Raw genomic sequence first — 14,154 nt, 5'->3', positions numbered from 1 at the left:
TGTTATTGGAGAACCAGTTGGTGTAGCGGTTAGGAGTGTGGACTTCTAATCTGGCAAACCGGGTTAGATTCTGTGCTCCCCCACATGCAGCCAGCTCGGTGACCTTGGGTTCAACACAGCACTGATAAAGCAGTCTTGTCAGCTCTCTCAGCCTCACTTCCCTCACAGGGTGTCTGTTGTGGGGAGAGGAAGGGAAGGTGACTGTAAGCCGCTTTGAAACTCCTTCAGTTAGAGAAAAGCGACATATAAGAACCAACTCTTCTTTTTCTTCAGTAATATCAGGGCTCTCTCAGCCTCACCTCCCTCACAGGGTGTCTGTTGTGGGGAGAGGAAAGGGAAGGCGACTGTAAGCTGCTTTGAGACTCCTTCGGGTAGAGAAAAGTGGCATATAAGAGCCAACTCTTCTTCTTCTTGCTAGTACAAGCATTTAATCGCCATTTATTGTCTTTGGGAAATTCGTGTGACTTAAATTGAAAATAAAACCCAGCTTTTGCAAAAGAACCCATTGTCTGTATTGATACAGGATGCTCACTTTTTGAATATTCTTACACTTTGTGATTTCCCTCCACATATCTGCCGCCAATATGGATTGCCTTTTTAGTTAGTATATACTGATGACAGATAAAAGTGTATTTTGTCTTCATAAGGTATTGAGAATCAGAAGAGTCAGGCTCACCTAGATGAATCTTCTTTCCATTTGATCTCTCCACTACATTTTCCCTTATCTCTAGAGCTGTTGCTTAAGTAAACGATTGCTGGCTTGCAGCCAAAGTGGTTTCATCTTTATACTTCCCTAAGGCATCTGTGTCTGCTACAGCAGTAATTTTCAAAGTTCACGAGGTTTGGGGAACCTTTTCCCATTGACCTCTGACTAACAAACAGGCAAAAAATTACTACGTTATGCAACTATTTGAGGCATATTATAGGTCTATTCATTTCAGTCAAACTCTAGCCAGGTTCATATCAGCTGAGAAGTTTCCGAGGATACACAATACTCCACTGTGGCTGGACATTACAGGGCAGGACCAGTGACTAAGGGCTGAGGGAAAGGTGCTTTCTAGGAAAACCTCTCTACCATTATTTACTTTGCCCTGAGGAGCCCCATAAACTTATGGTGAACTCCAGGGCTCCTCATCTGGAAAGCGGTTGGTAGACACAGAACTCCCTTCTCTAAGATTGTGCTCTGCTCTAAAAAGATTACCAGATTATAAGATTAGCCTGCTAATGTTTGTGCAGCATTTTCTACCTGCCCGGTCATCATCAAAGACTGTGATGCATCCTCCTAGCCTCAGGTGAACTGATATTTCCTCCACCCACCCTGGTGCTTTCTGTCTTCACAGTGCCCAGTAATCTTCTGAAACTATTTCTGCTAAAGCATTCTGTTGTTCATGTAGCTCCTTGCAGCTACTAGGAGGTGGTTGGCAAAAATGACAGAGGCACACAATATTGGCTCCTCAAATTTAACACTTCACTTTAACATTGTGCTTAATAAAATGCCATTCCTGTTCATTATGCATAATAAGATGCCGTTCCTGTTCATTGATAGCAAAACAAGCAGGTTCCATTATGTGTACTCTGTAAGTGCTTAACTCTTGAAAACTGCTCTGAGAGCCAGCTTGGTTGTAGTGGTTAAGAGTGGCGACCTCTAATTTGGAGAACTGGGTTTGATTCCCTGCTCCTCCACATGCAGTCAGCTAGGTGACCTTTGGCCAGTCCAAGCTCTCTGAGCCTCACCTACCTCACAGGGTGTCTGTTGAGGGAAAGGGAAGGGTAGACGATCGTAAACCAATTTAAGACTCCTTAACGTAGAAAAGCAGGGTAAAAAACCCTCCCTCTTCTGATAAACAGCAAAAAACAAACAAACAAAAAAAACACCACAATGACTAACATCACCTCTGGTCTGTACAGATCTTTACCTATGTTGCCTCAAACCTGTCTTTGTACTTAGCATTTCCCCCCTGCAAAAAGGCACCAATCTAAACTTAAATCAATTATTAGTGCATTCTAACATAAAATCTTATTGGTGATACTTAATCTTTTTGGTTGTTGACCTATATAGATCTAAAACTCGCTTCCAGCCTTAAGCTGCATCTGTAGAGGATTTATATGAACAGTCTCCCCTTCTGCAACTGATGGATCTCAATACTTATTAAACTTAATGAGTGAGTTTAGTCTGAAAATATTTAGAAAACCCAATAAGTTTATAGCTTTGTACCATTTATTGTTCTCTTGTATCCTTCCACTGTCAGCTGCTCCACCCTTGGCCACTGGAAGTGAATTTCATTTTAAGCAGTTGAAAGATGGGTGCCAGGATTTAAATGCTGAAGGAAGCCAGTTTTAACTTCTACAAGCGGAAATTTTAGCAGCCCTTGGATTAGGTGTCTTAATGCATTTTGGAAATTTCGACTGTAATCCTGTCTGCAGTTCTGTTACTCAGATCAGAACAGAGTTGGGGGATTTCGCTTGCGAGGAGGGTAACAATGGGATTCTCCACCTATATATACCAGGGTCCTTTCCTTAGAAACTGTCATAGAGATCAATTTGAAATAAAATGAAAGGGATCTTTTGAAAAACATGTTAAAAATAAAACTAGCACACATACACGGAAATTAAAACCAGCATTCACAAAAGAGGAAAGACAGAGATGAGATGGTACGTTAGGAGAGTTTAAAGGGGAAAAGAAAAGCATAGCTACCTCTACGACATGCAGAGAAATAGCCAGCATTTCTGGAAGAGATAAAGCTAACAAGCATGTAAGGTTGTGCATATTCCTACCAGGAAACACATACACACTTTAAGACTCTGATGTGTGCCTTAAATAGCCAGATCTGTATCCTGCGGCTAAGATTGAGCACTGTAGCCCCTAAAATAATGTGCTTGATGTGATTGTTTGTGTATAATAAAGAAATCTAGAAGGCAAGTGATAGTTCCTGTCTCTTCTTGAGTGCAGAAATTGCTGGTGAGCCGCTGGCCAAATTGTCAATACATTTGTACATTCCCTGGACAGAGATGGGATTGCAGAGCAATATAACAGCAAGGTGCAGGCAACGTTGATGAAGTGTCATGTTCCATGGATATTCTCACAACAAGACAAACTCAGAGTCCTGGTTAGCAACTTAGTAGTTCACTAAGGAGACTAAAAACAGCTACATTGGATGCCTCTTTTTAAAGTGAAAGACATACAAAAATATAGAACAGATAGTAGAGCCAGACTCCCCAACCCACTGCCTGCACCATTTGTTCCCACCATCTGTGATCTTACAGGATGCACGATTTACAGCTTGACACCTAGAGGCAGGAAAGGGCAGCCATGATACTCAGAATACAATAAGAGCCCACCTGACTCTAAAAAATGTCACTGGTCATAATAATCCTGTGAGATTTTGTAGGCTACGAATTAGTGACTGGTTTATGGATGCCCCTTAAGTCAGGAGTTAAACTCCAATTGGTCCAGACCTAGTCTGTTCTTACCACTGTGCTACCCTAGCTTCCTTTTTAATAGGACCATATTTACCCTATCAAATATGTTTCCCTGTTACACCCATTGTTCAGATGCTGATATCACAGAAACATGCTTAGGCTTGGGGCTGTGATTTAAAAAAAAAAAAGCACATCCTACCAATATGTACCATATGTATTTAAAAAAAAAATAAGAAAAGGTAAGAGGCATTTTCCTGAAAGGTGATTGATGCATCAAGCTTATTATATTCCCCAAGGCTTGAGGTTGGTAATTTCAAGAAAGCTGAAATGTGTATCTTATTATAACCAGGCTAAAATGCATAAAAAGCCTTGCTGGCACAAGACTGTGTGCGGTGACCCTGGGGACTTAAATGCCTCAGTGATAGCAACCACATATCCTCCCTTCCTTAATGATTCAGTCTTTTCCACAGCCATTTCCAATATGAATGACAAGTTAAATCGGTGAAAGAATGTTGGTAATCTTGTTCTGCTATTATTGGTACTTCAACATGGTTGCTGGCATTGGGTCGGTTCTGGACCCATGTTGCTTTGGTTTATCCCCTGATTTCTGCAGGCATTTTGTGTCTTTTGTTTTTGCTTCTCCCCCCCCCCATTCCCCAGTTCTTTTGCCATCATTTTTGCCCCCAATCTATTTCTAGAAGCAGATTTGAGTATCCTGTTCCTTGTGTGTAATACTTCTGTCAGTTTCCTTTGTCCCACGCACTCCCACCAGCCTCCAGCCCACTTTTTAGTGTCATCCTTGTCAAACCACTTCCTCTCCCCCGCCCACCTTAAAGGCAAGTGATTTTGTTTTTGAGATATTTTTAGAGGTGCCAAAATAGCCATATACTGTTAAAGTGATAGGTCAAACAACTTTTCTAAATACCAAAGTTTCATTTTAAAAAAGTAAATCTCTGTCCTTTCTTTACAAAGATATAAGGGAAAGGGCATATCTCTGTAAGGAAAGAGACCAGAGACTGACCTTAAAAAGAAAAAAGGGGGAATCTACATGCATTCATTACATCAGTATAAGCATGTGGTAAAAATAAAAAGGGGAAGGTGCCGTGACGCTGCCAATGACAGCAACACTACCTTGAAAATCTTGATTGTTTAAGGTATGCGTGGAATAAAATCAACCAACTCCGCAGCTGTGAAAATGCAAAGGGAAGGCAGATGTGTTGAAGTGCCTTGTGGATCGGCTGCCAAGAAAATCAGGAATATGTCAAGTGTGCAGAAAAGCCCTAAGATACCTAGAAATAGTCTTTCCCTTCCTTCTGTTTTCTCCTCTTCTGTCCGTTGATTCAAGAAGCCTTAATGTGCTTCCAGATGATCTTCTTGGTGCTTTCCATTAAAATGGATTACTGTGAGTAGGTTTGCCCGACACCTGCTTGGCGAATGGCAGTCACAAGCTATCTACCTACTTGTGTTCAGCAGAAGGTTGTGGACCTCTTATTTTAAGACTATGGGTATCTGATAAAGGAGCCCTGGGGATGTTGGGAGAGATGCATCTATGAAGATGGTAAATGGCTGTAACCTGCCTGCTTGTCACCAGGATTCTGTTGCATAGAAAGCTCATAGTGCTCACTTTTCATGGCGTACATGAGATTTGCCTAAATAAAAAATTATTCTCTGTTGAAATGCTAGCTATTGTAGGGAGATGAGAATTCACATGAAAACCAACCAACAAAGCCTTTGAACAGAGGCCAAAACGCCATTGATATAATGTCATTCCTTTCCGTTTACATTAATATTTTGAACAGATAGTTTTCAAAGCAGGGCAACTCCTTGCATTCTGATCCAAGGAAAAAATGTCCAGTGATTTCTTAGATATGATTTGGAAGATTTGTAAAAGGGATGGCTACTTTGTTCCATGCCTGACTTCTGTCCTGTGATGGATTCCCTCAGAGTAAAGCATGCACTGAAGACATCTTCACCTTGTAACTCAGCTATAGGGATCACTGACTCTTAAAAAGAGACAAAGTCCATAGTTCATTCTCTTGGAGTTGGACTTTCAGAGTTTCAGTGCAATTGTCCTCTTCTGGCACTTGATTGGCCAAGAAGGCTGTCAATCAAGTTCTTGTCATATACATCACCAGTGACTACAATGAGCCCCCCCCCATGAAAGGTTAAAACAGCCAACCAGCTGTTTCAGACCTGAGTGCATCCAGTCACTTTTCAGGAGGGGGATGGATTGATGGAGAGTAGCCATGGTCTTTGATTGTATTTGCCTCCGCAGGTGAGCAGACAGCTAAGGGAATGATAGCATGGTGTGCTTGTTTAACATTTAAAGTGTCAAAGTACCCAGTTGTGAGGCCTGTTTTTGGTGATGCTCACACAGGGTACCATGTAGTCTGACTCTTGAGAAAGGACAGGCTGGGGTGGGTAGAATCCTTTGTGTGCGTGAAAAAAAAATCCATTCCGGGGGGCTAGAAACTGAATGGCAAGTGAGAACAAATGGACACCTCTCGGGAGATGACGAGAGAACATTTCAGGCTCCCTGGATATTCAGTAATAGATTCAAAAGTCATAGTACTTCACAGAATAATTTCAGAGGGTAACTTCAGTGAGAAGTTGCTGAACTGACTTGGACTCAATAGATCACAGATCCACCCTGCTTTGATCATTTGTCAGCAGTCGGGAGCGGTCCATACCTACCCTGCTCCATATTTTATTTGAATCAATTCCCCCCTCTGATCTGTACAATGTAACACACTAGTGTTTTGTTATACCTGGCCTGCTGGCCTTTATAATAACTTCCCCTATCTGTGTTCTTCCACTTCTAGCTTTGTGTGTGTCTGTTCTTGCTACCAAATGCAAAAAATTAAGGCATATAATGAAGCTGACTCTGGCTAGCCAAAGGTAATGCAGTAATGTCTTTGGGCAGGTTAATACAGAATTGGGTGAAGGCACTGGTGATCACTTGAAGAACAGGAGAACCAGCGAGGTGTAGTGGTTGAATGTCAGGTTTCTATCTGGGAGACGCAGGTTCAAATCCCTACTCATGCTATGGAAGCTCATTGGGTAATCTTGGGCCAATCACACCCTCTCATCTTGACCTAACAGGGTTATTGTGATGATAAATGATTGTGATGATAAAATGGAAGAGAAAGGAGTGATGTAAGCTGCTTTAGGTCCCTATTGAAGAGAAAGGCAGGGTACAAATGAATTAAATCTCCACTAGTTGCCCAAAATTTTTTTCTTTGTCTGGAGAGAAGATGGTACACTTTCTGTGTTCTTTAGCTTTTTATCTTTAGTTGCTGGTTTTATATTTTTCCATGAAAATGCCAGTAATGAAATGTATTGATCACAGGTGAATATATGTAGTTGCTTAGATATGGTTCTTGTTTGTTCAAAACAGAATATTGGCATACTTCAGGAAGAATTTTTAGTAGGCTTTATAAATAAATTTACTACAATTCTCTCACTTATAATACTAAATTTAGATTTGCAGACAGTGAATGGAAGATGTGGCTTTAAGGCATTTCCCTAACTTTGTTCCATCCACGTTGAAAAATATTAAAGTTCTGCGTTTCATGGAAACCACACTCTTGTCTAAATCACAGTAAATGATTTTTGACATGTTATTTTCCAGTCTTGTGCCAGATATGAAGTATTCCCAGATAACAAATATCATGTGTTTTATCTTCAAATGCAAACGATTTTGTTTTAGCACAGAGATACAGTATGTACCCTAAAGAACTGCACAGGGTGTTCCTGAAGACACGTGGACCATTAAAGCTTTTTGAGTGGAAACAGACAGAACTAAATCAATTGTGGATTGCTAGGAGGCCTTATGTATCCCATTCCTGGAGCCTCTAATAGACAATGCTTCATCCAAATCTGTATTTTGGGGGAGGGGTTAACTTTGAGAAGAACATCTTTGGTGTTTTCATTAGTTTATAGAACAAACCCAAGGGCACCTTTAAGACCAACCAAGTTAGTGCCACTGGACTCAAAATGGACTCCACTGGATTCCAAATTTCTTCAGACCAACATGGCTACTCACCAAAATCTATCATTAGTTCATAGTTGCCCATGGTATATTTACCAGTTTTTTGAATCTTGGTTAAAAGCTCACAGTATTAGTGATAGAGAAAATCATATTAGGCAAGGATGGCTAAATGGATCAGAGGTGATATAATTCCAAAACACCAGTTGCTAGGGAACAATGGCAACAGAAGGTTTTTGCCTAGAGTCATCTGGTTGATCATTATAGATATAGGATAAGATGCTGGATCTCTTTGCTGGATATGGGTTGCTGATCCCTGTATCTCATGCCTGACCTCAATGGCCTGTTCAGTTCTAAAAAATTCTTATTTCCATTAATTCTGGAATTAGGAGTGTCATTAGTTTGTGCTGGTCTCCCTAGCAAAGTAGGAGATGTTTCATCCAATTTAGTTGTTTTATCTAGATCTGAGCTAATATTCAACATGGTGTTAAATGACACTGATTTCTTGTTGTCAATTGTCTTGGATGATCTCCAATTCTAGGCCTTATTTTCATCATAATTTTTTTTTGTCCCTCTGAAATTTCTTAAATTTAACATCTTTCAATTCCCAAACTCATTTCTGTATTTCTCGATCCAAAATATTTATTTTAGTATTGAAATCAGTTTCTCTCAAGGAAGCCTAAATGCTATCCTTTAATTCCTTAGTTCTCCCTTATTGGGAGGACTGGCAAATACTCCGGAAGATAGAGACAGAGTTCAACGAGATCTGAACACAATGGAAAAATGGGCAAATGAGAACAAGATGCAATTTAATAAAGATAAGTGTAAAGTTCTGCATCTGGGTCAGAAAAATGAAAAGCATGCCGCCTGGATGGGGGATTCGCTTCTAGGTAACACTGTATGCGAACGAGACCTTGGGGTACTTGTGGATTGTAAACTAAACATGAGCAGGCAGTGTGATGCAGTGGTAAAAAAGGCAAGTGCCATTTTGGGCTGTATCAACAGGGGCATCACATCATAATCACAAGATGTCATAGTCCCATTGTATACGGCATTGGTCAGACCACACCTGGAGTGCTGTGTGCAGTTCTGGAGGCCTCACTTCAAGAAGGACATACCGTATTTGCCGGCGTATAAGACGACTGGGCGTATAAGACGACCCCCAACATTTCCACTCAAAATACAGTACTATGGGCCACTATGGGCAGCTATGTCTATCCCAACTGAAGTGCACCCGGCATATAGGACGACCCCCCCACTTGGAGGCATGTTTTTCAGGGGGGGAAAGTAGTCTTATACGCAAGCAAATACTGTAGATAAAATTGAAAGGGTACAGAGGAGAGCGACGAAGATGATCTGGGGCCAAGGGACCAAGCCCTATGAAGATAGGTTGAGGGACTTGGGAATGTTCAGCCTGAAGAAAAGGAGGTTGAGAGGGGACATGATAGCCCTCTTTAAGTATTTGAAAGGTTGTCAGTTGGAGGAGGGCAGGATGCTGTTTCCGTTGGCTGCAGAGGAGACGCAGGTTAGGACACGCAGTAATGGGTTTAAACTTCAAGTACAACGATATAGGCTAGATATCAGGAAAAATTTTTTCACAGTTAGAGTAGTTCAGCAGTGGAATAGGCTGCCTAAGGAGGTGGTGAGCTCCCCCTCACTGGCAGTCTTCAAGCAAAGGTTGGATACACACTTTTCTTGGATGCTTTAGGATGTTTAGGGCTGATCCTGCGTTGAGCAGGGGGTTGGACTAGATGGCCTGTATGGCCCCTTCCAACTCTATGATTCTATGATTCTATAATCACAGATTCCAGTATAGAACTTTCGGCCATAGCTGTTTCAATTATTAACATCATTAGATTAAGGTGACCAGATTTTAACATTGGTAAAGCGGGACACCATTGACCGGGGAGGTTCTTGATTAAAAATTTGTTCGATATGGAGCAACAAAAAGTTTCATAGAACGCATAGAACGCAAAAATAGTATTGTAATATATATTTTTAAATGTCAACATAATTACAATTTGCCAGGTATCCCCAGGTGTCCCTCCAAAAGTGGGACAATCTGGTCACCTTACATTAGATCCATGGAGCACTTATTTAGAATTGCAAACCACCTGTTTTCAAATTTATAATTCTGAGGAAACATACCTGGAGCATTAAGAATACGGAGTCCCCTAGGTATGATCTTGTTTCAGCAATTGTTTCAGAGCCCCTGCATGAGTTTCTATTTTCATTTTCCTAATATTAGACCTTCCCACTCATTGCTTATCCCAGAATGCGCATTTGAATGTAAAATAACTTGGTTGATTCAATAGTGAAGCAATATGTTCATCTGAGTAGCTAAAGACATTAAAATAATTATATGCCATGACTCCCCCCCCCAAAAAAAATTGTTATTCCCAAAACATACAAAGCCAAAAAGGGAAACCAAAACCCAACCTAACCAGAAAAGTTAGGAACCCAAAGGTTGAGCAGCAAAAATAATATTTAAATTTTTCAGATATTTATTACATAAAGTGCACTAGTTCAACATATTAAAAACATAGGCATCATAATTTAAAAACATCACATTTCTAACTACACGTGGAATAGACCAACATAGAATAGACCAAATGCATTTCGACCACTCATGTTATAAAATCAAAAGGCTTGCTGGGTGGCCAAGAAAAATCTGTTAGGTGCTGCTCCAACTAGTCTTTCTAATAATGGCATCTGATTTGGAGCCCACCCTCTAAAATATGTACTTCCAGAGGCCACCTTTCTCTAGTTTTGCCCAGCTCTAAATCAGTAGTGCATTCCCACGTGTGTCAGACAAAGCTTTGCCCTTCCCGGTGTCAGTTTATTTCTGATTTCTTGGCTGCAGTCTACCCTTTTGGTTGACGAGCCAAGAATAGAAAATCGTGAACAGTTTAAATTTCTTCATCGTCATCCATAAAGAGCAGAACTGCTCTTGTGTTAAGAAGTTTCTAGAGCAGGGATTCATGCAAATCATGGCAATGCTGGGACATCTGGGGGCACCTGGCCAATTGTACTCAAGTTGCAAGTAAAAATATATATATTACAATACTATTTTTGTGTTGTATGCGTTCTATGAAAAATTTTGTTGCTCCATATAGACCAAATTTTTAATCAAGACCCCCCCCCCCCCCCCCGGTCAATGGTGTCCCGCTTTACCTATGTTAAAATCTGGTCACCTTACTCTTCAGTGAACTATGAATGTTACTGAAGACTATGACAGACAAAATCAGTTTATCTCCTAACATATCTTAAATCCTTTGGACAATAGAACAAAACAACCACCTGGTTGTCGCTATCTCGGCTGTGATAGTATGAGTCCTAAAAGGCCTGACACAGGGCATGAACCAAAATCTGACATTCTTCCTTAGAAAATCCAGACTTGACTGAGCTGGGACACTGAGGTGAAGGTTGGGGGCCTGATAAACAGCCAGTTGAAAACTAAAACTGGGGCTTCCAAGGCTTGATGTTTCCCTGCTCCTTTCTTATAGGTCAAATAAAGATCATACTAAAAAAAAAATCTTTTAGTGATTGCTGGAAAGGCTGAAACCAATTTTCAATTGAATAGGAGGACAGTAATGAACGTTGAGAGTAAGCAAATGGTATCCCCCAGGCTAAATGGGCTCTCCCAAAGAAAACTTGGATCTTATTCTTAAACTGCTGGTGTTGCTTGAGAATAGGATTTATATCCAGTTTGGTGTAGTTTGGTGTAGGGGTTAGGAGTGTGGACTTCTAATCTGGCATGCCGGGTTCGATTCTGCGCTCCCCCACATGCAGCCAGCCGGGTGACCTTGAGCTCGCCACAGCACTGATAAAACTGTTCTGACCGAGCAGTGATATCAGGGCTCTCTCAGCCTCACCCACCTCACAGGGTGTCTGTTGTGGGGAGAGGAATGGGAAGGTGACTGTAAGCCTCTTTGAGCCTCCTTCGGGTAGAGAAAAATGCCATATAAGAACCAACTCTTCTTCTTCTTCTTCTTCATATAGGCAGTTGCCTATTCAGTGCAATGGAAATCATTTTCCAATGACTGCTAGAGTGGAACTAACTTAGCATCTAAGACAATAATAGATCACTCTACAGATATAATGGGTGGAGGGGAGAAATAGTTGGGCTTTAAACCCGTTTGCTGCTTCTTTTAGAAAAATGACGTGCACATCTCATAGAGTCATCTGTGCTAGTTTGGATGGATACTTGCACACACACAGAAAATAAAAGTTTATTGAGTTGGCTGGATGTCGCATTAAGAACAGATAAGAGTGATAGGGTCCATCTATAAGAGTGGTAGGGACCATCTGGTCCAGAAATTCTGTTTTCCCACTTTGTAACCAAATGGAACACCTACAGAAAAGGCAGGGAAACAAAGCCACCTTCTCTGCACTTGGAAATTCCATTCAGCGATCATGCAGCCATTAGTATTAATTGATCCTCCATGAATTTGTCCAATGCAATTTTAAAACCATTTTGGCTAATGAGGGTCACCTTATCCTGTTGCAGCAAGATCTGCCACTTAATTCTTCTGTGTGAAGGAATATTCTTATCCATTCAAAATGTACTGTCCAGCTCATCTTCTTGCATGCCCCTGAATTCTTTCAGTGCAGTGACACAGTCTTGGCTGGATTTTGCCAGATCTGGGAGCAGCAGCAACCAAAAGTAGAAAGAGAGGCTGGGGGGGGGGGGGAGATTTTCTCTCTCCGTGACTTCCTTGTGGGTCTTTGCTTGTTAAAAAATATTAAAAATAGCATGTTAAAACTGTGATGAAGTCACTTCGCCATGCAGCGCTGGGGTTCACTGACGATGGAAGTGTGGCAGAAAAAATAAAAGTATATCTTGTGTGCAAAGAGGTCTCCCTGTAAAGGCATGATCTGTACAAGCCCACAGGCAGCCATGGCTGTTGAGCTCCAGATGTTAAGGCTTTGAAAATCTGACGGTGCCTCATTACAGCCTCCCTGCAACCAGGTGAAGAACTGGCCTGTGTAATATTATATTATCGCACCGAGCAATTTTGCTGTTGTGTCTTCAGCTGCAAGTCCTGGGCAGAGCCCGCAGGGAGCTCTGCTGAGAGAGAATGACAATAATCTGACCTCATATTGAAGAGGGCAGATGTTGATGTTATGGAGGGGTCCCTGGATAAATAAGGATGTGACCTGCACACCTGAGAAAACGCCTTTGCTCATCTTGGCACAGGCCTGGTTTGGGAAATGATAAAAGTGACAAGAAGACTTTGAACTTTCGAGAGGCTCGGAGTAAGCTTTGCTCTTTCCTCTCTTGAAGAGATATTAACCATTCAGCAGAAAATGTTGCTTTCTGGTATAGAGCAGTACAGAATTTCAGCCTTCTTTGGTTCAGATTGGTAAATGCAAGTGAACATCACATGTCTTGCATGACACAGGGAAATCGACAGCCCCTTGATGGGTAGGGTGCTAGAGAAACTGCCTCCCCAACTGGGAACAGTTCAGCGGTGGGACTGGAATGTCCTCTGCCTCCACGTTTGCTGTTCTGCCCAGCCTTGACCTCCCTCTACACAGCTTTGTCTCATTCATCCCAGCGGGATGAGTTAACCCAGTCTGTAGTCCAGTGGCAGACCATCTGCTTCATATGCAGAAGACCCTGGCTTCATGCCTGGCATCTTCAGTTAGATAATCAGGTAGGAGGAGATGTGAAAACCCTCTGCCTGATGTCCTCATGAGCTGTGGCCAGTCAGAATACACAATACTGACTTGGGTAGGCCAATGGATACTGACTTGGCATAAAGTAGCTTCATGCGCTGCCATCTTGTTACTTATATCCAACCTCAAAGGGTAGCTTCCCATTTCTGTGCTGTAGCCTGCCATCTTGGGATGATATAGAAATCTGGTTACGTGGGACAGGACAGCCAGTGTCTCTTTTGTGTTGCTCCCTGCCAGTGTGTTGGACACTGGAAGGCCAGCCTGGGCTAGAGCACTCTGCTTTCTTGTCAGGGGTATACTCGGAAGCAAGAACTGGAAAGCACCTTACACCAGCCATGGGTGGGGAAAAGAGCAAAAAATGGCTCTGTCACTGCTATAGTAAGCAGGCTCACTTTCTCTGCCTTGTTCAGGGTGTGTGAGCTGATGCAGAGGGACAGTCATTTGCTGGCAGGGGCTCATGGGAATTGTAGTCCATGAACATCTGGAGGACCACAGGTTGACTATCCCTGCTTTAAAAGAAGATTGCATTCTTTAAATGGAAGTTGTCAAAAGTCTGGGTTTTTGAAACCATTTTAGGTGGGGCCCAGGAGGGGCAGTACTTCCATTGGCCTCCCCTGATTACAGCACACGTGGGATCACACGTTGGAAAATTTTCCAGATGATGCTCGCGTGATTGTGCTAAAATCCATGAGCCTGTAGCATTACCGTGAAAATAGCCCTTAACATCGACGAAAGAATGAAATGGCAAAAAATCATCAGCCAATTTTCACACCTGACTCTTGAGGTCAAAAAAAGGATCACTGAGAAGAAGTCGAAACCCTGCCTTTAATGGGAAGTTAATGTGCCTGATGTTTTCCTATGAGACAAAGATACGGTTTCTGGATTAAGAGATAGAAACGATAATAGAGGCAGAGGTGGGTGTGCGTAGAAATGCGGGAGCAGGCAGAACGCCAGCACACAGCAAGATGCTCAGTCCTCCTCATATGAATTCAATTACACCCGGTTCAAATGACTGGCAAGGCTATTGTGCAAAATAGAAGTTTAGGATCCTTAAATCCCTGTTT

General features: G+C 41.9%; 1 protein-coding gene across 6 annotated transcripts in view; it reads left to right on the top strand.

Moving 5' to 3' along the window:
• Window positions 1-14,154, top strand: part of ARHGAP20 (Rho GTPase activating protein 20) — a 109,985-nt gene that overhangs the window by 25,802 nt on the left and 70,029 nt on the right. The window contains exon 1 of one of the 6 annotated variants that reach the window (XM_077341626.1): window positions 5,583-5,695. The exons of the other annotated variants lie outside the window; for them this stretch is intronic. Coding sequence (XP_077197741.1) covers window positions 5,667-5,695 — 29 coding nt within the window. The 5' untranslated portion in view covers window positions 5,583-5,666. Of the gene's footprint in view, window positions 1-5,582; window positions 5,696-14,154 lie in introns of those variants that run through there. 6 annotated transcript variants of the gene reach the window in all.

The sequence above is a fragment of the Paroedura picta genome, chromosome 6 (assembly GCF_049243985.1).
Source record: "Paroedura picta isolate Pp20150507F chromosome 6, Ppicta_v3.0, whole genome shotgun sequence".
Taxonomy (NCBI): Eukaryota; Metazoa; Chordata; class Lepidosauria; order Squamata; family Gekkonidae; genus Paroedura; species Paroedura picta.
The sequence above is the reverse complement of the archived record's forward strand: the minus strand, read 5'-3'. Positions and strand labels throughout refer to the sequence as shown.